At 37.9% G+C, this 23,432-nt stretch overlaps 1 protein-coding gene across 1 annotated transcript in view; it reads left to right on the forward strand.

Moving 5' to 3' along the window:
- PRKD3 (protein kinase D3) overlaps window positions 1-23,255 on the forward strand; it is a 43,533-nt gene extending 20,278 nt beyond the window's left edge. Inside the window, exons 7-19 of the mRNA XM_058800724.1 lie at window positions 963-1,040; window positions 2,986-3,169; window positions 4,713-4,836; window positions 7,655-7,732; window positions 9,359-9,635; window positions 12,832-12,884; window positions 13,260-13,332; window positions 16,320-16,426; window positions 16,986-17,147; window positions 17,606-17,704; window positions 18,518-18,785; window positions 19,658-19,743; window positions 20,384-23,255. Coding sequence (XP_058656707.1) covers window positions 963-1,040; window positions 2,986-3,169; window positions 4,713-4,836; window positions 7,655-7,732; window positions 9,359-9,635; window positions 12,832-12,884; window positions 13,260-13,332; window positions 16,320-16,426; window positions 16,986-17,147; window positions 17,606-17,704; window positions 18,518-18,785; window positions 19,658-19,743; window positions 20,384-20,557 — 1,763 coding nt within the window. The 3' untranslated portion in view covers window positions 20,558-23,255. The remainder of the gene's footprint in view (window positions 1-962; window positions 1,041-2,985; window positions 3,170-4,712; window positions 4,837-7,654; window positions 7,733-9,358; window positions 9,636-12,831; window positions 12,885-13,259; window positions 13,333-16,319; window positions 16,427-16,985; window positions 17,148-17,605; window positions 17,705-18,517; window positions 18,786-19,657; window positions 19,744-20,383) is intronic.
- Window positions 23,256-23,432: the final 177 nt, after the last annotated feature.

Below are 23,432 nucleotides of genomic sequence, written 5' to 3' on the forward strand. Positions count from 1 at the left end.
AAAATACTGTTAATGGGCCTCCTAGGAAGCATCTTTTTAGGCACTCAGAGGCTGAGTAATATTGTATTCTGCTGCAAAATTTGGCTCCTCTGCCAAAAATGGAGAGATAATGGTTTTTCTCTTGTCTGGGCTTAAAAGAAAAACACATTGAGCTTGTTTTGAATAGCAAAAAGAAGTTAAACTACCAATATGAAAACAATTGTGGGGGCAGTAGGGAGTTTTGAAATTCATGGTATTGATGGAGTTGAAAATCACAGGGATGTGACTAATAAAGGAAATTCCCGTTCATACCAGTAATGTTGTGTGCTGGACTTGGTTCAGTGGGCTTCATTGATACCTCGGGTGCAGCAATGGCACACGTCCAGCTGAGATTCCATCCTGTGTCAGGCCAAATCCGGGCATAATGTTATTCTGTCTGCCCTGTGTCAGCAAGAAATGGAGCCTGAGGAGTCAGGCAAATCTGTAACCTGAATGAGAGGGGAACCAGACTTCAGGATTTACTGCAGAACATATTTGCTCTGATGTAGTTGTGTGATCATAGATGTTGTGTGATCAGACTCTGATGGCTGCAAGTCTTAGTTGGCTGGTGGGGAAAAATGTTAGAGATGAGACAGTTAAATCATATAGCAATGGAAAAAAGGATGTGGAACAAATGAAAGAATGGGAGAAGTTACATCATGAGGGAAAAAATAGCTGCAGAAGAAGCTACAGAAGTAGCAAGCCATTTTGTACTGGAAGGGGAAGTACTGACATAATAAATAGTGGTGGGACAAATCAACATGTGACATAAGGACAAGATTGCTAATTTCCTCCTGGAGGTGACCTCATTGGTGCCGTCTTCAGCTACATGCAAATATATGAATCTGAACTGAAGTTAGAGTTGGAAGGAGTGAATGATAAATGCTAGTGTCTGGGTGGGAGTCAGGTTCTGATATCAGGGGCTTATTTATCTGATGTTTTAGATTGCAGATTCAACTGTCACAAACGCTGTGCACCTAAAGTACCTCGAGACTGTCTTGGAGAGGTTGTTTTCAATGGAGGTAAGATGAGAAACATCTTTCCAATAGTGAGAGATCTTTTGTGGCTGAAAACTAAATACCTTATTATTTAGTTCTCTCATCTCTGAATATTTGACATATTTTTATTTATCTTGCCAGTTTTTTGAGTTAAAATGAAAAAGATTCCCTGTAAAACTTACACTCTGGTGACTTAAATTTTACTTCAGTCAGTCTTGACAAGTTCACTATGCTTTTGTTGGGACTGCTTAATGAAAATGAAAAATCTGGAAGCCACCCCAATGTACAAAATTTGAAGATCTATTGTGATTGGTCTGCTCATTTTTCACCATGAAATACATTCTTTAGCATGTTAATATCTGAAGACGTGGAATTTTTGTATGACTTTCTCATATCTTACTGGCCAGAGTTAGCTGAGGTGTTTGAGATAAAAGAGAAAGAAGAAAAACCCCAAGCCAAACCAAAAGAAAGAACTGCACCCTAATTTCTGGAAACCTCAATGAAGTAGGACTGTTTTCTGCGTAGTCATTGCAGAATTGAAAGAGGAATGTGCAGAAGACTTTGTGGAAGAATGTTTAGAGTATTTTTGTAAGTTTTAAACCAGTGTAAAACTGATGAAATATGAGGTAGATGAGCAGATAGGGATTAAAAACTGATTGAATGGGGGGCCTAGAGAGTGATTATCAATGGCAAATAACTCATGGTGTACCCCAGGGGCCATTAAAGGGTCCAGTCCTATTTAACATCTTCATTAATGATCTTGATGGGGCAGTGTACCCTCAGCAGCTTTGTAGGTGACTGGGAGCACTGGCTGATATGACAGAGGGTTTGTGCTGCTATCCTGAGGACTTCAACAGATGGGAGAAATGAACTCAGGGGGTTGTTGGACCAGGTGACCTTTAAAAATCTCCTCCAACTTCAGCCATTCTGTGGCTCTGTTGCCTTGTCACACAGTTTTTAGTGAAACAAAATTGGTGATGTGGAGCAGATTGCATCAAACAGTACAACTTGATTCAGAGGCTTGGGCAACAGCTGTGCTAGGGTCTGTTGCCATTGCACATAGATCCCATCCATTCATGCTAACCTTCTCCAGCTCCCAGGCTCTTTCCTGGATCTTGAGGTTGGTGGCTGTGAACAGCAATGTGCAACGTGCTGTTGATGCAGCCTGGTTTTACTGCCCTTGTGATGCTAAGGTGCTAAAGGCCACAGAGTTTGTGAACTATGGTTTCATGTAATTCTTTTGAAGACATAAAGAGCAATTTATTTTTTGTTCTTTCTTCCATTCTTAATTGAACTCACCCCAGGTAAAAAGCAAACTCAAAAACCACAAGCCAACAAACAAACAAAAAAACAACCATAAAAAGGCTACAGACATATTACAAGACATATTTTTATGTCTTAATTCTTAGTTTTCCACAGTACAAGTTGTACAGCTTTTGAAAACACTAAATTTCTTCCTACAAAAAATCACAGGTGAATAAGATCTGTTCTGCTTTTCTCTTTTCCTGCGATTGCACAACTCCCCTTTTCTTTCTTACTTTTCTTATTATGGACTACAAGACCAGGGAGAGCAGAGCTGGGTTGCTGTTAATGGAGAATTTCATTTGCACAGGAATAATTCTCTGGGTCATCTCTAGCCATTGAAAGGTTACTTTGTCCTGATTACTTGTGGAACAGAATTACTTAATGAGATTTAGGTGTAGACTTTAAGCTTTTCACTCTGTTTCTTTCAGAATGGTTTGTGTTTAGTTGGGTCTCTCTTGCCTTGGCATTTAGCAAAATGAAATTGATAATGTTCATTAGCATACTCTGCATCTTACAGCAAGTGTGTGAAGATTTTGTATATTGTGATTGTAATTTTTTTTTACATAAGTGTTAACTAAAAAAAACAAAGTTGAGTTTTGGAGGATTCTATTTATTTTTTTTTAGTTGTATGTGTGAAATAATGTCTGACTTGTGTTGTTTCCAGAACCTGCTAGCCCAGGGCAGGACTTGGATATGCCGATGGAAGTTGATAGCAGTGAAATGAACAGTGATGGTAGTAGAGTTCTAGATGATGCTGAAGAGCCCTCTCCTCCAGAGGACAAAATCTTTTTTATGGATCCATCTGATCTTGATGCAGACAAAGATGAGGAAGCTGTCAAAACAATCAGGTAAGTTCCAGGATGGATTTCTTTGCTCAGGATATGTGTTGCTCAATATTGTGAGTAAAACGTTTCCAATTAGCCCAGTTTTATTGCTGAAAGTGTATTTTCTCTTTGTGTGGGTTTTTTTTTAGCTTGAAAACACTTTGTAAAATTCTCCTATCTCAAGAAAATCTGAGACATAAATAGACTAAAAGAATATAGCCTCTTCTAATTGGAAAAAGTGTTATGCTATGACAGTTATTGAAGAAATGCAACCAGATTATTAGTGCAGGATAAAACTTAGAGCTTAACAAAGCTAATGTGTGGTTAAGGTCTCTGTTACTTGAGCCTAATTTAGTTACTGTTATATATGTGTGGGTTTAAACAGCATTAGTTGGGATATTTTAATATTGGCATCGTAGTCTATGCATGTTATGCAATAATTTGCTTTATTTATCTTGAAAGTGATGTTTCTGAAGTCTTTTATCCAATAACTGTTAACATAGTTCCTTAAATCAAATTTGATCTTTTTATTTCTTTATTATTCTGAGTAGTGTCATCCTGATTTTCTTAGTCATTCTTAATAAGATAAGCACAGTTGTACTTGGTCAAACATCACTGTAGCTCAGGGCTTAATAGCAAATTTGTGAGGGAGAGCATATAATGATACCTTCCAACTTCCAGTGATTCACAGCTCAAGGATCTCCTGACTGGGAAGCAACATCTACCTCCAAGTAGCATTTTTCCATTTATTTCTAATTGAATTTGAAGCAATTCAGGTTTTTGGCATGACAGCATCCTGTAGCCAGTCCTACATCCTGTAGCATAGCAGGCCATGTTAAGTAAGGCATCCTTACTTTTTTTGTTTTGAAACTACCTTACAATGTGTGTTTACAGATGTGTCTGTTAGTGCCACATGTAGAGCTCTGGTATAGGCAGGCACCTCGATGTTTAGCTTCATTTTCAGTGCTGTTAAAACCTGTATGTTTAATTAATGGCTCTTTCAGAATATTAGAGATTATCAAACCTGTGTCTGCAGGACAGTTAATATACCTTAGCATTGACAGAATTTTCTAGTACAGTTGTGATTTAACACACCCTGGTTTGTGTTTTCTTAAGTTGAAAGTTTGCTTTGATAGGGACCTTCATTAATCACAATATTATGAAGCAGCATAATCAACTTACATAGACAATAAGAAATTATAGTTATGCTGATGCTAATTATATTTCTGTGGTGTAAAATGGCATGAAAGACTAGCAGTCTCAGCAGATTGTTTTGAAAGAGGATAATTTCTGTAGGTGTCCTCAATCCAGTGTGTTTCTTCTCTTTTCCTTAAGTACTGCAGTACTTGCCCTAGGACACCTAGTAGGAGCTCAGATGCCTTATCAAATTCATCCATCAACTAAATCTGCATGGGGAGAAAAGGTGTCTGTTGCTGAAAATTATGGACTAAATCCATAAAAGGTGTCTGTTCCTGAAAATGATGGACTAAATGCGTAAAACAAGTATAATTGCAGTACTGTTGTGTTTTAACTTGTTCCATATTAAACTGTTGTATCTTCTTTTTAGTCCTTCAACAAGCAATAACATTCCTCTCATGCGAGTTGTACAGTCAATCAAACACACAAAGAGGAAGAGCAGTACAATGGTGAAAGAAGGATGGATGGTCCACTATACTAGTAGAGACAACCTGGTCAGTTACTTCAGTTTCTTCCTAAATTAAGTTATTTCTCTAAACTAGTATGTTTTATTTCTGATTAGAGTATAATTTGAAAGAATTTAGCTGTGATGTTCATTATAAAGAAATCTGGTTCCAGACAGAAAGTGTAATTTATTCAAAATTCTTCATGTGGTGATTAAACAGTACTTTTCCTTCTCCTCTTTAAGAAGGAAAAGCATCTCTACATTGCCTCAAATGAATTGCATTTGCAGTATTTCAGCTTTCCTGAGAAAGTAACTTAGAATAATTTGTTTGTGTCATCTTTCTCTTTAGTAGTTGAACTAAACACTTGTCTCTTTTTCTGTTCTACAGAATACTTGTCTCTTTTCTGATCTGTTCTTTTCTGTGTGAAAAGGTGGAATTCATAAGAATATTTTGTGTACTGAAGTGGTTGAGAGTATTATTCTAATGATCTAGGTGTGTGTAAATAGTTATGTGTAGATATGAGAACCCTTAATTCCTCTAGCAATTCACTCTAAGAGTTGTGGCTTGACTGTATGTCCTTGGGTAAGCAAGCATCCCCCAGAAAGACACTGTTGTTTGTTACCAGTGCTGCTAATAATGCTACCTTAATTGAGTAGGCAAGCTACTTGATTTTTGTGTATTGAGGAGGAAGACAAGGCAAAATAACAGGGTTCCTTAGTATTGTCTGATGGGAGGAAGTGAATCAGTCCTCTTGTTTTTTGGTAGATGAATGAAAACGAGGAATTTAAGAAGTTCCCAGATCTCATGGAGAACATTATAGCATACTGAGACTGTTCATGAAAGGCAGCAGAAATACTTTTGCATTCTTTATCTCTGTGGCATCTGATTGGAGGAGGCCTAGAGAATTTTAAAAAGCACAGTTATTTAAGTTCTGAAGAAATCAATTTGAAAGGTGATAATAGGCAGCTCTATACTATAATGTTTTCACTTTTTGTGATTGTCAGCTAAACTGACTGCTGTAAGTGGTCTTTGTGAAACTACCTTAAAAACCATTTCTTTAAGGTACAATTTTTTAGTACCTGGATATATTTATCACAATCCAAAATAAGTATCTAGCGTATTTTAGATATGGTAACAGCCAAGTCTACGTAAAAGTCACAATTATCATCAGCTGGCTCTGGAAAAACTAAGGCCAGGTAGCAGACAGAGGTGAATAGTTCTAGCAGAACTGTTCAGGGCAGACCTGGTATTCAGCTCTGATTTAAACTTTCAGTACAACCAGTATGTTTTCCCATGGACTTTTTTTTGTTTTGAGCCTCCCCTTAGAACAGTGATCTGATGAAACAACTTAGTTTAGTTTGATTTTCTTCATCTGTCAGTCTGGCTGCTACCTCAATGACATCAACTGAAAAGGCCAGTCAGATGAAGTATCCTGACCCAAAGGACAGTCAGCCAAACAAGATCTCACAGAGCTTCCTAATGGGAGGAGACTTCCGTATTGGGCATTACAACATCGGCTATTTCCCTTGGCCGTTCTGTTCTCAGCAGTGTCAGACTGTTTCCTATTCCTGAAACAACTGAGCTTCCTATCAGTTCCAGACAGGTTCATTTTAACAGCACGATCTGCGTGCTTCTTCTGCTCCCTGATAACAAGAGGTTTCATTCTTTAAAATGAGAAGTTTCTATGTCATCATCTTTACTCTTTTTCTAACCTTGGTCCCATCCTTTCTCAGAGTAGGGTATGGGCAGATTCTGAACCCCTGAGTAAGTTACCAGCCTTTTCCTTAATTCCTCTCTCCAAAGTCTTTCCTGATTCACAATTTAATAAAGAGCATATATGTTGAAATGAGGGGTTTACATCTTTTGTTTCACCCATTGTCCCGGTGCTCTCTGGGAACTCCTTTTAGTTAAATCCATTTTTTGATCTAGTTTTCTCTGTCTAACTCCTATAGGTTGACTTAGCTTCTCCCTGAGTAAAGTGATTTAAGCTCTGCTTAAATATGGAAAAGAAAAAAACAGCTTTGCTTTTAATATGACAAAGTTTATAAAATGGAAATGTAATTGAATGATATTTCAAACTTTGTCATCCTAAGTTAGGGTTAAGGGTCTTGGTTTTTGTCCCAGAAAAATGGAAGTGGTTTTCTAACTATATCAGCGTGGTGCAAGGAAAGTATCTTACAGGTACTTTGATTCATACAACCATAGTAGCTTTCTAAAAGCTTCTTTGTTTTGAAGAATATTCTTCTGCTTAAATTATAAGACAGTTATATACAACAGTTAATCCACGTTACTTTGTGGTCAGGGAGATTTCTTTTTGGTGGATACTTCCAACAAATGGCTATGTAGTCTGTCTTGGTTTTTTTTTTTTTCCCTAAATTGTTTTTTTTTTTCATTTGAATCTCATAATATGCCTGTTTTGCCTCTATATTGATGGAAGAATTAAGGACTTGTTAGGTTTGCTCAGTGCTTGAACCTTGCAATGTTGGTATGAGGGCATGAAGGGAGAAAGCATGACTCCTACAATTGTCACTAAATTTGAATGGCTCAGATTTTGTGAGAATATGCACCTGGAGTAAAGCCTGTCTAGTAACTCTTTTTTCCTATATGAGGTAACTCCTGTTGTCACTGCTTTTGCTGGAAGGTAAGTGATATTTGCTAGTTTTTGGAAATAATTTTTGAGCTTCTTCAATTAAGACAAAGTATTTGTTCCCAAAGTTTATTTTTTCATTTCTGTAGTCTAAGATTATTGTAGATTAATTTTGAATGATTATCACAGTAGTTTAAAGCATTTTTAATTTAAATAATGAGATAGCAAAAGCCATATGAAAGGTTTATTCCTTATGTAATTGTACTCTGCATTTTGTAGAGAAAAAGACATTACTGGAGACTGGACAGCAAATGCCTCACACTATTTCAAAATGAATCTGGAACAAAATATTACAAGGTAATTAATGATGAGTAATAATTTTGTTTCACTTGATTTATTCAATGCTTTATAGATATGAAGTCTACTGTGAGCAGTTTACGTATTATCTCCATTTTCCCATCTCTTTTTTGAATCAAAACTGTGACCAGGTTAATTGTTGCCCAAAGCCTGTAAGTGAGAAGGATCAAGACTAACTCTGAGAAGTTGCTTGCAGCTCCTGCTCTAATTCCCTTGAGTATGTCTCTCCTTACATTTTTGCATGTACTGTTCTCCTGAATTACCTGGCATATTAAGCTTTCCTCACAATTACCAGAGAATTTCTTTGGCCGCCATTTGAATGAAGGCTTGAATTTTTGTGTTGTCTGAGTAGTGACTGAAAGTTTGCATGCTTATGTATTTTATTTCAACGTTCCTCAAATTCAGTTACTCCTTACCGTACAACTGAAAGTTTCAAGCAAGCTTTATAGGAAAATTTACTGTATAGCCTTATGTTTATATAATTTAAGCGTAGTGTATTGTCAATGTAGGATTGTGTTTGGTGGTGGAATATTCAGAAAATGCATTTGAATGTGTAAACAGGACTTTTCCCTTTCTTGTCTTATGCCTTTAGGTGGGGGTCCAAATCTTGCAGCTTCTTCCTTTATAACATCTCTAAGATCAAGCCTTTTCTCTGTACACCCAGCTAAACTTGCCCCCAGATCCTTTTCATCCCTATCTTGACCAATGCAGTCTCTTCTCAGACCTCTCTGATACTTGTATTGCCCTGTGCATTCAAAACACAGCTGGTAAAATATGTTCCTTGCTTGTTGCTCCATTACGTCACTGCTTTTAGTCCTTTCACTTGCCCCTTTGCACCCCTTGTTTTAACTGCTTAGATCTGATTGTCTTTGCTGTTAAAGTAATTCATAGTTTTTGCCTTTACATTTATTTGCTCTTCATCTCAATCAGCTGCTGTCTCTTATCCTCTTAATGCCTGCCTGGTGTTCATCTGCCTGTTCACTGCTCTTGCAAGTGACATGCACCTGCACCTTCCCATGGATGTGGAATGTCCTCCTCCACCTAGCGTGACCATGAAACCATTTCTTCCATGAGATCTGTTCTGTAATACTCTTGTACCATGGTCTTAAACTGACCAGGTAGAGGATAGTATCTGTATGCAGATAATATCTGCTAATATCTGTATTACGTTTACCCAAAATTATTCTGATGCACGAAGCAGTGCTTATTGATTAGCTGCATCCTCTCCTTAATGTTAGTGTTTCACTTTCTCCCCCACCTGCTCTTCTCTGCCTAAGCTGTATAAACTGCAAGGAGAAAATGATCATTCTGTATTTGTGCATCACTTACCCATGCAGTGGGGGTGTGTCTCATGATGAACATTAATGTAGTTTGAGTAGCAAATAGTAGTTGTATGGAGGGAACTGTGGTGGGCCTTAAAGTCTGTCTAGGCTTGCATATAGATATTCAGAACACTGGTGTTCAATAGTCATGCACAGTTCAATTTTATTTATGAAGCTTGGTGTTTCAGTTTTGTTTTTTTGATTTACTTAATTTTGGTTTTTTGCAACGCTTGCAGTTATGGGTGTTAGTATATTAAAATATTATGTGCATTTTCATTTTTTAATTTCTAATACCTTTCTTCAGGAGATTCCACTTTCAGAAATTCTCCAGGTGACTCAGCCTCGAGATTTTTCACATGTGGTGCAGGGCAGCAACCCCTACTGTTTTGAGATCATCACTGACACGATGGTGTACTTTGTTGGCGAGAACAATGGCAGCGCTCATCACAGTCCGGTCCTTGCTGCCTCCGGAGTGGGACTTGACGTAGCTCAGAGCTGGGAGAAAGCCATCCGCCAGGCCTTGATGCCAGTCACCCCTCAGCCTAGTGTTTGCACCGCTGCCGGGCAAGGGAAAGATCACAGTAAGCAGTGAGGTGCTCTTGTTCATGTGCTGAAGCTGCTGGTGGTAGTGATTCCTTTGGGAACGGGGCTTATTTAGAGTGAAGTACTGTCTGTTGAAGTACTGCTGAATTGGGTTTGTCATTTGCCATGAGTCTCTAAAAATGACTCAGGTTTGTGGAGGGTGGGCAAATCCTTTAATCCTTTGTAGTAGAAAGTAGTAAAGAATCAGATACAATATGAATGCAGAGTGCAGAGTTTTATTGTGGGACCACTAATAACAAATGCAGATGTAAAAAGGGAGTACAGATTACATATTTCTAACATACATAACTAAATAAATATATTCAGATTACATGCATACACTTTGAAAGAAACAAATTTGGTTTTTTTGATGTTAGTACCTATATATGTTTATATTTTTAAAATTCTATGAGATGTCAGTAGCTAAGGAGAAGAAAGGAGTTAGTGTTGCTATATTAATACCATCAGTGATGTAAAAAACTTTTTTGAAGCTGTAGGTAGTTATAAAAAGTACCCTGTTCTTCTTTTTATGCACCTTCCCTCCTTTTTTTCATCTGGCATAGGATTATATTCATTATCGAGGCTCCACTAAACTTATGTATTGTTTTCTTGCTTTTAAGACATCTCCTTGTTCCTTGCAACAACATTCATTCTCATTCTGTACTGAGATTTATGCTTTTACTTTTCAGTTTCATTCCAAATTCCATCTACTCTTTAATCTCCTTGTAGAAAAATTTTCTTTTGCAGTAGATTCTGAGATCAGTTTCTCTGTTTCTGATATCTGGCTACTCTGCATCAGCAGCAGTTAAGAGCATGTAAATGCTAGTCTGAGGTAATGGCACTTCCTGCAAATGCAGCAATGGTCTAAAATAGTAAAATTTGAAATGCCAGTACTGGCTTTGGTATGTAATTACAGTGAAGAAACATACCTCGGAGATGCTACCTCATACCTGGCTTTGTACACACATAAAATGCCATTTTTGATGTGGAATTTTTGGTTTCATATATATATGTACGTATATATCTCTATGTAGATACACAAAAATTGTCTTGCTGTCTAGCATCTAAGGGTTACTGTTGCTGACAGACTTGCAAGACACTTGATTTTTCCAAAACAAATTGTTTTTCAGGTATAAATAATAACATTCCATTGACATTGGTAGGGAATAGAACTGCAGTGGTAGATACTGAGAGGAAGTATTTTAATATGTTTAGTATTTTAGGAGTATAAGAAACTGTAGTGAGTCAAGGAGTGGTATTTCCATATTTTTAGGCAACTCAGGTTGGTTTTTGAACTCTCAGAAGGCCACAAAATGTCTCTTCATCCCTCTTCTTCCTACACTTTGTGAATCATGAACTGTATCTCAAGGGCCCTTAGATTTTAATTTTAGAAAAGTCTCAAATACATGCCTTTAAATGAAAAGACCAAAAGTAGGAGGGAGACATTGCTAGTGCTTGAAATACTTGCAGCAGCAGGGAATTTGTAGTGTCAAAGAGTCCGCAAAGTATCATCTAATTCTTATATACCCCACTGTGGCCAGAGGTAGTTAGAAATGAGGATATTCTTCCAGTATCACCCATGGCAAAGAATCCTTTGTAACCACCATCCTTTTTACCTGATGTTTGGGGTTGGCTGTTTCTTTGTGGAGTGATTCTGAGCTAAAATGAGAAAGAAACCTGCCTACTGTACAGAGAATCTACCTGCTGCAGAAGTTGTATGGAATTGTGGCATTACTAATTTCTTTAGAAGTGACTGCTTCTTAGCCCTTATTCTTGCACATTTCAGACACTAGAAAAATGGAAGGAAGAACTCACTCTTTACCTCAGAGTTATTTCGTATTCTGTAGCCATCTGTGGAGAAGGGTTCAGTGTGTTCTGTTAAACACTTTCAAAACTGTATCTTTATTTTCTAGTTACCTTGAAGCAGTTTTTGTTCACCTTAGGAATTTTTTGTCTGACTTCTTTATTGTTTTCCCTTGTGTTCTGTACAGTTACTTCAGTACTGACTTGGTTTTAGTCAGTAATCAGTAGGCATCTGCAAGACTCAGAGTTCATATTTCAGATGCGGACTTCAGTATGTCTTTGACAATTAGTAATTTTTCCTGTCTTCTCTCTGTAAATTTCTTCTTTGAGATGAAGCAGAGGTGGCAAAAATCAGACATCTTTTTTCTCTAAATTCTCTTTAGGATGATAAAGGCTCTTTTCAAAGTGCTAGTAAGTTTATAGTGTGTTTTCTAGGTACATTGTAGATGAATTACTTCTTTTTGTTCTTTAAGTTAACATAATATCACAGAATTGTTAGGGTTGGAAGGACCTCTGGAGATCATCCAGTCCAACCCCACTGACAAGTCAGGGTCCAGGTTACACATGAACACATCCAGTTGGGTCTGGAATGCCTTCAGAGAAACAGACTCCAAGTGGTAGATGTCTGCTACTCTGAGATGCTTTACTTTGACCTTGGAATTCAAAAGAGAAGGGTATTTCCTGCCTTCCTTGGCATATCTCTTCTTGCCTGTGCATCAGTGTTATTGTAATGAAAAATTGACATCAATGTCTGCTGCAGACTGAAGAATTTTTTATCTGATACATTTACTTGGAAATTAGATAATCTTCCTGAATGTGCCCTTATGTTCCAATGATTGATTTGCTTCTGTAGTTTATCGATAAAACAAAGGTTTTATTTTTTTTAATCTTATGAGCTTTATTGCCTTTTTAATTATCAGTTATTCTGTTACTTGATTTCTTTGATTTGTTTCATTTTCTTATGCATTAATTCTGTATATCTTGGTGCCACAGAAGATGAGAAGCCACATTCATCTGACTATGAGGGATCTACCTGCTCCTCTTGCCTGTATTTTTCTTTATTGTTACCAGAAATCGTTATTCACTTAATGAACTATGATACAATTACTATTGCTTTTGGTTCTCCAGCTGTCTATTGTGTACACACTTGTATTGCTCTACTGTTTTTGTAATCAGGAATAGGACAAAAAAAGACAAATAGTCCCAACAAAACTTCCAGGGTTATTTATCTAATGAGTTCCAGAGTATGAAGTTTCTGCAACTAAAAATCATTTCACCGATTCTGGTTTAGAAGTCAGTAAAGGGTTTTTGGTTGATTCTCATTTTTCCACTCTTTTTAGAAAAAGTCTGCCCTTTTTATTTACTAACTTGGCTTTATCTTTTTTATTGCAGAAGAATTGTCTCTAAGCATCTCTGTTTCAAATTGCCAGGTCCAGGAGAATGTGGTGAGTCATGTGCATTGTATTACAGTGATGTTTATTGACTGAGTATTACAGAGTAATTGGTAGTAGCAGTGTCTGGATGAGAAAGCAGCACCAGAGCACTTAGGTAAAGAAGTCCATGTTTGTGCAGGAAGTTACCTACTCACCTGCCACGGCTGTTAGTTTTTATGAATGTGTGTCCCTGCTTTTGGTGCAGCTCAGTGGATCCTCTTCAGGAGAAGTTTGTTGTGTTTTCTCGCACCTCAGTGTAATGATGGTACCTTTTACAGATTTTGATTAATGCCAGATATAATTACAGCCTAGCCAGTAATACCTAATGTGGTCCTGAACATTTTAATGACTCCTGATATTTGTGATTTCTTTTTTTTCATGCCTTAGGATATCAGCTCTGTGTACCAAATATTTGCTGATGAAGTGCTGGGTTCTGGTCAGTTTGGTATTGTATATGGAGGTAAATTGCATTATGTTCCATTAGCATTTATTAAGGTAGAATGTCTGCTTGATAATATTATCCTTTTCATACTTACTTAGCTGTATCTAGAATGTCTAGGTGAAGTTAATCATGTTAAAAGTTGTGTTTGGATTACTTTGCTGCGTGGTTCTGCAATTCTATGTACAGTATTTCTTACAAATAAATTCTTGCATTTACAGTTTTGCATTGGCATCCTAATCAGTTTAGAATATGCATTTTTATTTTGGCCACAGTAAAATACAAAGCAATCCAATTTGACCATGCTTTATGATTTTTTCAAATTGCAAATTCTAACACTGTGCTTTACAGTATTAGAAGTCATATATTTGCTGTCAGTTATACCTGTTTTGAATTACACCTGAGAGATGTGGCCAAAAGCAATTAGAAAAACACATAGTTTATGGTTTGACAATATGGATGCAAACATGTTATTGACATACTTGATGCAAACAAATTTCTGTCAGCAGGGCAAAGTAGAAAGAGGTATTCTTTGCCAAGCATGTTAGCCCTAGGTTTCAAGTCTAGTATTATCACCTAGTTTTTAAAACCTTCTGTTGCATGCAGCATATAACTTGTTTTTAATATGTCATCACAAAAAAGAGAAATACTAGAAATGCATATGAACTCTGTTTCTATCTCTTTTTTTTTTTTTTTTTTTTTTTTTTTTTTTTTTTTTTTTTCAATCTCGTGTTATATCTCAAGTGTTGAGAAAACCACAGACCATAAATCTGGAAAAAGTCATAAGTAATGATTTACAAGTGGTAATCTTTCTGCTTCTGTCACATTTTCTTTCTAATCAGGAAGTGTTGTGGCTTTGATTTTTCTGTTTGCCAATTGTGTAGTTAGCTACTTTATTACTTCTAAACTGCTTGGTGGAAATACAGTTTGGTCTGGTTTTACATCACTCTTGAAAGAGATCAGGTTTTTTGCCCCCTCTGCATTTCTTAAAGCATAGTGTGAATCAAAATATCCTCCCTCTCTTATGAATAGAAATTAACAAATGCAGACAGTTATTTTAATGACTGGGTTTCATTTTTCCTAAATTGCCTTGTAGATAAATCTCAGCTTGATGTTTTGCATGATTCAATACTTACAATTGCTTATAAGTGTAGTAAACACTTACAAAAAACTTTCATCGATTTTTTTTTTTTAACTGAATAAAGGCTTAAAATATATCAGATATGCTTACTTCTTAATGTAAAATCACAAGCTGAAAGAGTATGAGAGGACAGTATAAAAGACTATGGTTTTTCTGGCTCTACACACTGCTTAATTGTTGTTGGTGTTTGGAGAGGCTAGACCTGGTAACTTTGGATGTTGGCTTATCTGCACCTGTGTAGTCATACTGAAATAATGGTAACAATTAATGGAAAAATTAGGTTGCTTTCATTGTTGTGGGGTTTGGATTGGGTTTTTATTTTTTGTTGCATTTTTTGTGTCCCCTATTCTTGACAAACGTTTTCAAAATTGCAAATCAAAAGTTATAGGATATAGATATCCAACTCCCTGTATCAGTGAGAACAGTTTCCCTCTGCTTTTCCTTTCAAACTTTAATTAGTTTGAAAGATCTGAAAAAAGGGAGACAGAAAAAACTACTCTTGACATTTTCTTGCTGATGTAAAACTTGCACTGAAAACTGGCTGGCTGTGTTTTGTTTAACAAAAGGAATTTTCAAGCTGCTTGTCTGTTACTCTTTATGGGCAAGTTTTAGCTGTAGTCCAGTTTATATAGTTAGGTGTTTTGTTAGATGGATTGGTTTGCTTTACATTCTTCAGCAATCTAGCATTTGCCTTCTGTGTTTTGCATCTAGTTTGTAATTGGTTGTATTTGTGCTACATTTCAATATAATTTCCTTTATCTGGTGGAGTTAAGCCCTTTATTCATGATGATGTTAAAGGCAGGTGCAGTAGTTTAACATCTGCCTTGGCAGAGAGAGCAGCTGTGGAGCAGTTCCTGTGCCCTGCCTAAGCCCTGGCCCCAGTGCTGACCAGGGGGCAGCAGGAGAGGCTGGCTGGCTGCTGAGGTGTGGCTGGGCTCCCCACAGCAGTGCTGGTAGAACCTTCTGTGCCACTTGCACTGTAGCTGTGTGTGTCACCCCTTCTCCTAAAATGGCTTCCAAACCCTTCACTGAGTGGACAACGACACTTTTCTTTGGTGCAGACTTACTGTTCTGTCATAGTTTAGTACTAAATGCCTCAGATTGCCAAGGCCTTGCAGTGTGTGATCCCATTAGCTCTCTGATGTGACTGAAAGGAACCAGTTGTGCAGCTGTGAAGAAGCTGGGCAAGCGTGAACAGCTCCTCACTTAGCCCTGGAAACAGCCTCACTGTGTATTGCAGAATGCTTCTCATGGAGCTGATGCAGGTTGCAGCAAGGAATAATATGTGGTGCTGTCAGAGTGGTGTTTTTCTTACCACATTTTCTTTCTTACCACAACCTTTTAGAGCTTTTTGATCACAGCAGACTGCCTCGGGTGTTAAATGTGTTGCTGTTCTTTGGGGTACCTAGTTGCTCTCATGTTTCCCAAAGAGTATTAGGTGTGTAATTTCCTGTCCACGTGGAGCCCATGAAAGTATGAAACCACTACAGTGGGTGTGTAGATCTGTTTTCACTTTGGCCTTGAATTGTTGTTGATTGTGCAGGAGAGGCAATATTCTGTGGAGCAGTTATTACTTGCTCATGTGCAAGTCCCTTGCACAAGCAAAAGCTCCACCCAATACAGCTAATGTCAGTGTATGTGTACCTGACAGCAGAGTGGTAACTGGTTTAAGTTTAAACTACAGAATTCCTGTGGAGGTTGATCACTTCTTTTACTCATATGCCATTTGCAATTCTAAATATAAATATGGTAATATTGTACACCTGACAGAATATACTGGTTTCCCCTAAAAGGAATTTCTGCTGTAATATTTAATGGCTATAAATTGCTTCTACCTCTTGGTGGCTGACACTGACTTTCTGTTTAGGAAAACATAGGAAGACTGGAAGAGATGTGGCTATCAAAGTCATTGACAAGATGAGGTTTCCAACTAAACAGGAAAGTCAGCTTCGTAATGAAGTAGCCATTCTCCAGGTATAAGTGTTTCGGAATCGTGTTGGAGTTTTGTCTTAAATAGACCATTAATGAGATTTTGTATTGTGTCTAAGTTTTCTGAATTGATTGTTAAATTTACATCTGTGATTTCTGAGTACTTTTGGAAGAGAGAATCTTATAAAAGCAGGAACTCTTGAGTACTTGGTGGAGTTGATAACTTGGGGGTGATATCTACCCCACTGTAGGGTGTCCCACTAAAGCCATGAACTTTGGCTCCATGTTGACTCCCTCCTGTTCTCCACTGCTGGCTCCTCAATCTTTGAGTATTATTCTTATACTCAATAACTTGAATACAGAACATGCATCAACTGTAAAATTAATCATTTGAGCTAAGTTGTATTAAACAAGTTATCCTTAGTAGCTGGCATGTTTCATTTTGACACTTATTTCAAGCTCGTTTCTTTCCTCAGGTATTATTTTCACCTGCATCTCTTTAACTGTTTGTTTTTTTTTTTTATTTGTGGTCAGCATTTCTGTGTAATTCAGGCTATTTCATACTGTTTTATTTTAGTAATGTACCTATGCTGCTTTGTTTTAGAATTTGCACCACCCTGGGATTGTGAACCTGGAATGTATGTTTGAAACCCCAGAACGAGTCTTTGTTGTGATGGAAAAGCTGCATGGGGATATGCTAGAGATGATTCTTTCCAGTGAGAAAAGTCGACTTCCAGAACGAATAACTAAATTCATGGTCACTCAGGTGAGCATCAGTTCCTCTGCTTTGAGGGGAAAGGCTAGATTTGGGTTTTGTAATTATAAGATGAGAATTTGGAGAAGGGGTTTTCTGTATTGTTATTCAGAAGAGAGCAGAGAGAGCTACACATCTAAAGAAAGCTGAATAAACAAGAAAAGAACTTTGAATGTTTCTTATGTTAATTTTTTGCCCTTCTTTCCCAAGACATAACATTATGGACATCTAAAAATTAATGTCAAAAGAGTAAGCATTCAAAAAAACAGAACGGGGGGGGAAAGGCTTGGGGAAAATAAACCCCCTTGTTTTCAAGTATTGGTAAGCTGGAAAAACAGTCCTTGCACAGTATATATGGGTTAGTTCTTGAGGACTCTGTTGCTAGAAATTGCTGTATTGGTTAGTCTGTGTGTCTTTTGACACTTCTGACCTGCTTGAATATATTCTGAAAGCGTTCATTTGTTTTGTAGATACTTGTTGCTTTGAGGAATTTACACTTCAAGAATATTGTGCACTGTGATTTAAAACCAGAAAATGTACTACTAGCATCAGCAGAACCATTCCCTCAAGTGAGTGAAGATTAAACAATACTTCTCGTTACTATTCATTGGGGTTTTTTTAAAGCAGTATTGGCACTGCTGCTTAAAAAGCAACCTCTTGTGGGATTTTCAGCTGACTTCTAGAATTACTTGAACTGCATGTATTGTAGTCATCTCTTTTTTTTTTTTTTCCCCTTGTCTCACTAAGTGCCTTTAGTGCATTGCTCTTCCTTATACTCTGAGGAGGGCTTACTGACTTGGGGTTACATGTTGAACTTGGTCTGGATTGTTTTATCTCCATAAGTTCCTGCTGTGTTCAAGTTGAGCAACTGTTGTAGAATCATGAGGATTTGAGCATCGTTGCACGTGCCAGGTGTTAATGTATTTTACTGGGATGCTCTGTCAAGAGCTTGCTGGCTCTGAGTTTGAGCTAAAACTCATTGTTTGATTTCTGTGTAGCCAAAACTTCGGGAATATGATTTAGAGGAATGTGATTTGGCTGGGATTCATGTGTGTTTTTAACTTTGGTTCTGTGCCTTTTGAGAGTGAGGATTCACTTCTGAAAATGAGCTGGATTTGGAATCAAGGTACTTCATCCTTATTTGCACACTTGTGGCCGTGTAATACACAAACTGCCTCAGACCTGAGTCTGTGCAGAGCCAGTTCAGCTCTTGATCTGAAGCGCGGCTGATCTGTGTGCTGCAAACCCAGCAACCTAAAAACTTAATGGACTGGTTTCCATGGGGTTTTGTTCTGTTTGCATGCATACAATGTTTAAGGGATGGCAGAAAGGGTGTGAAGTGAGGCAGGGATTTCTGAGTCTGAAATGTGCTGCTGCTGCAGGTGAAGCTGTGTGACTTTGGCTTTGCACGCATCATTGGTGAGAAGTCCTTCCGGCGCTCTGTGGTGGGCACTCCCGCGTACCTGGCCCCCGAAGTGCTCCGGAGCAAGGGCTACAACCGCTCCCTGGACATGTGGTCAGTGGGGGTGATCGTCTACGTCAGCCTCAGTGGCACATTCCCCTTTAATGAAGATGAGGATATCAATGATCAGATTCAAAATGCAGCATTTATGTACCCACCAAATCCTTGGAAGGAAATTTCTAGTGAAGGTAAATAAAGTAATTTTCTCTGTTAGAATGTTTGTGTATGTGGGTAATGCTTTCAAATGCTTAAACTTCAAGGTTCATTGAGAAAGGAGTGTGAAAATTATTGATAGCTTGAGTTTAGTAGACTATGCCAAAGTAGATAAATATGAGATAAATATATTTGTGAAAGATAAATTGTGGAATACAGTGCTTTAGATAATTTTCAGGGCAGGGGAGAGAGGAGATTTAGCAAGATATACAAATTTCATGCATGATGAATGGGATGAGTAATCTGACACTTCCCAAAAGTCCCAGAGGAAAGTTAATTCATGTGTGGGTATTTGCTGAATGCTGGTATATTTTATCTGAGCTATAATCACAGAAATGGTTCAAAGTTGAATCTGGAATTTTAGCTTGTACATTAGGAAGTACAAATTTAAGTGTCAACCTAGAAGTTTACAAAGCTGTTCTCTAGAGCTCTCCAGTGCCAGCTTTGGTTATGTGTTGTTACCATGTTTGGTTAATACATGATTAATACACGGGCAGATGTGGAAGGACCTATACAAAAGTATACAATAGTGGACGTACCTCTATTATTGTGGAACACAGGATTATGCTCAAGCTTCTTAAGCATATCTGAAAATCACTAAAAGCAGTAGGGAAAAAGATTAACAAATAATATAGTAAAGCTTTTAGTGTTTCCATCAAAAGTAGGGGGAACTTACCCCATACTTATTTTGTAGCCACATTTAACATAAACAACTCAAGAGCTTGATTAAATACAAAGGAATTCAGTATAGGATACACTCACACATAAATAATTTCTACTGCAGCATGTGAATGATGGTAGAGGTGATTTGTGTTTTAACAATATAATTTTTCTTCTTCTTTGCCAGCCATTGATTTAATAAACAATTTACTTCAAGTGAAGATGAGAAAACGTTTCAGCGTTGACAAATCCCTCAGTCACCCATGGTTACAGGTAAGCCCATCTGCCTTTTTCTCTATGTTTATAATGGGTGAATAATTTTTTTGGCTGAAATCCTTCAGAGGCTTATGAAAACCGCACGTGTCACATTCTGTTAACAAGCATTCATGAATGCTTGAACATTTCTGGTTTTAGCTTTACATTTGATGTGCTCCAGGGTTCTGACCATCTATGAATGCCTTCTTTCTTCAAGGGAAATTTGTCTTACTGTTTCTCCCACCTTTTCCTTTCTGTCTGACAACAGCATGGGTTTATTCTCCTGGCTTCCCCCTGACTGTGGGCAGTGATGAGTGCATGAAGCCCTGTGATGTCAGCATGGAGGCAAACATTATTTGTTCAGTGGTGAAGTGGACACACAGCCTGGTGTGTGCCATAACTTGTAGTCCCTTTAGAAAAGATTTGTTTGGAATGGACTTTATCTGCTGCTTTGACAACCTCAGATACTAGCCTATTTAATTCTGAACTATTCTTTGTGGATAATGTTGGGGCTTTTTTATTTTTTTTAAACAGATCTTGTTGGTTGTATCTTGTGGCTATTTACACTAAAAATGGACACAAACTGCAGAACTTATCTGTGGGAATGTAGTGCTGCTGTTTCTTAAAACTGCTTCCTTAAATCTCTTTTACTCCTTAGGATTATCAGACCTGGCTTGACCTCAGAGAATTTGAAACCCGCATTGGAGAGCGCTACATTACCCATGAGAGCGACGATGCACGCTGGAAAGAACACGCTTACGAGCACAACCTCGAGTACCCCCAGCACTTCATTATGGCTCCCAATCCAGATGACATGGAAGAAGACCCTTGATTTGTTTATTGTGCTAAATTGCAGCAAAGAAGGATGCTCCAGGCAGAAAGTGGAACAGCTATTGCTCTTTCCAAATGCCGTACACATAGTTTGGTGTGTGAAGCCCCAGAGGATCCTCCATTGCCATGGGATTAGACTGCTGTCTGCAAACTTTTCTCCATCCCTGACTTTAACTCGGAGTAGTTACTGAACAGTGGGATACAGAGCCCTGTTGGGTAGCATTTCACCCAGCTGGGTGACTACAAAGCCATTACAGAGGTGTAGTGTGTACAGACTGAATGGTTTGTGTTTTTTGAGGGTTTTTGATTTTTAATAGCCTACGCAGTAAGAGTTTTGTAATAGTTTTCTAATCCCTATTTACTAGGCCATAGAGGACTGTTTTCTGTTACTTAGATACATCTCCCGTTTCTCAGACTGTGGATGGTGAAGAGACTCCATAAAGAAATCAGTACAGAATACCTTGGCTAAAGCAAAACATGGTGGTTTAGTTGAATACAGCTTCATACATGAAGGAATAATTTGCTGCTGTTTAGACAGTTAAATATGTGTGTCTTGGCCCAAATTGAACTTTTTACAGAAAGCAACCAAAAAAAAAAAAAAAGATAAGGCCATAACTTCTTACATTCCTCTTGAAATGCTGGCTGACATTCTAAAAAGACAACAACCAAAGCTGTGCTAGGCTTTTATTTTGTCTGTTAAAAAAAGCAATAAGCCACAACAGTGTGCTGCTGTGCAAGGCTGGCACATCATTGATACACACCAAAGGCATTTTGCCTTAAAACTACACAAATAATGCAGAGAGCACACAAGACTTGATGTAGCATATCCTTTCACTCTGGAAGACCAGCTTCTAGCAGAAGGATGTGGAAAAATAGGGAAAAATACATGCAGCTTTCTTCTGTCATTTTGAGTAATAAGATTTTTAAATTCTTCTAATATTTTTCTAATATTTTAAGGTTCCCCGGACTTAGATCAGGAGTAGTTTGTAGCCTGCTAGCGTCTTATGTTAACTCTGCTCAAAACCTAGAAGTAACAGTGGATAGCACATCAGCTGTTGCTTCTGCCAGGGCAGCTGGATTGTAGGAGAAAGGACTTTGCCTTCCCACCTTAACCTGCAGCCCCTCCCATCCTCTGTACTGTGCTCAGAACTGTTTGAGCTGAATGAAGAGGCCAAAAGCAACTCCTAACTCAGTTTTTTCTGTGCACATGCCTCAACTGAAGGATTCCCAACCACTAATTGGACTTGTGGCACAGCAGAGGGGAAGCAGCAGTATTCTTTGGAATGATTCCCTTGGACAGATCAAATTAATGGTATTTCAAAGAAGTTTGAGGCTGTAATGCTAAGTGCAAATGGAAGAGGTTTTTTGGTCTTATTTTAAAAAATTAAAAGGGTGAAATCTTTTTTTTTTTGTGGGTAACAGTGTTGTGCTCCTGGAGGGTGCTGGATGGCTGCATGCATCCCTGATGTGCCAAGCTGCTTAACTGGAGCTTAGTTGGAAATATTTCTAAAATACTGATACAGGCTTGAACTGCAAAGGCAGTGAGAGGCTTTGGGGTATCTCCTCTCTCCTACAAAGATATTTCTTTTTTTGTTTGTGTGTAGATAAGTATGTTTTTCTACTGTTTTTATTCAGGTAAGGAAACAGGTGAGCAGATTTCTAAGTTGTTAGATGTACCTAAAGTGTTACATGGTTAGCTCAGAGCTGGCAGCTGCTTGCAGTAGCAGTGACCTGGCAGTGGTCAGTGGCAGCTGCAGAAGGATGTGCCCACAGGCAGGTCTGGGTCTGTAACTCACTCTTTCTTTCCCATTGCCCTTTATCTATGTGCCACTGCATTTTGTAGGTGTCTGTGTTGGCAAAGGCTGAGCTCTGGATTCTTAACCCTGTTTAGAGAGGGTTTCAGGACTGTTGTTCACAGAGGCACTGCTTTTCATCTGCAAGCAGAGCAATCACCGCTGACATTGGTAGTTTGGTATTTGCCTGCTCTTGGCAAGGAAAGCAGTGCTGTTGAAAAGCTTGCAGTGCTCAAGTGACCAAATTTCAGTGAAGCCATTGCTATATTCCATCCTAACTAATATGTAGATACCGTTTGGTTTTAAACTTCAGATTTTTTACTTGAGCTGTTACTTCAGGTTACCTGTGGGTTTGTTGTTTGTGTTGTTGTAAGGGAGGAAATAAAGCAGCTCAGTCACTTGAAAAAGCACAACAGCAACAGAGGAAGGAGGGGACAATAATGAAGTAGAAGGCCTGGCTTTTGTCTCTCCCCATGAAGTCTGCTCTGCTTCAAAATATTATATGAACTATTTATTCTTCAGGTTGTATGAAAATAAAAATAATGCTGTTGGCCTTTGGAGGAGATTGCCTGATCATATGCAGACTTATGGAGCCAGACAAGAGAAGCCACAAGCAGGTAGTAGTCAGGAAACCAAAAAAATCAGGCTTACATCATGAGTAAAATTCCTAGAGTAGTAAAAATAGCTGAGTTTTTTATTCCCTTTTTTCTACCTTTACTGCAGATTTTGACAGCAGTAGGTTACAGTGTTTAATACCCTTACCCCTAGATGAATTAAGTTGCATTCATTCAAGCAATAGTGCTATGGTGATGCTAGAAAAAAGCTCATGTAAAATTTATAGCCTCAAAATGACACTGTCAAGTACTTTTATATTTTTATACACCCCATTGTTTGTAAATATCCTCTGGTAAGCTTGAAAATAAAATTTATTTCCCTATCAGACTTGTTCTTTTTATTTACATGAATTTTCTCTCCTATCAAATGTTCTTAGGAGTAAATGGTTCTATATTTTCTTGTTTGTAGTTTTATTAAATATGTCCTGCTGTGGAAATTCAGCCAGTAGGAACTCCTTTTACATGCATC

The sequence above is a fragment of the Ammospiza caudacuta genome, chromosome 3 (assembly GCF_027887145.1).
Source record: "Ammospiza caudacuta isolate bAmmCau1 chromosome 3, bAmmCau1.pri, whole genome shotgun sequence".
In the NCBI taxonomy this organism is placed as follows: domain Eukaryota; kingdom Metazoa; phylum Chordata; class Aves; order Passeriformes; family Passerellidae; genus Ammospiza; species Ammospiza caudacuta.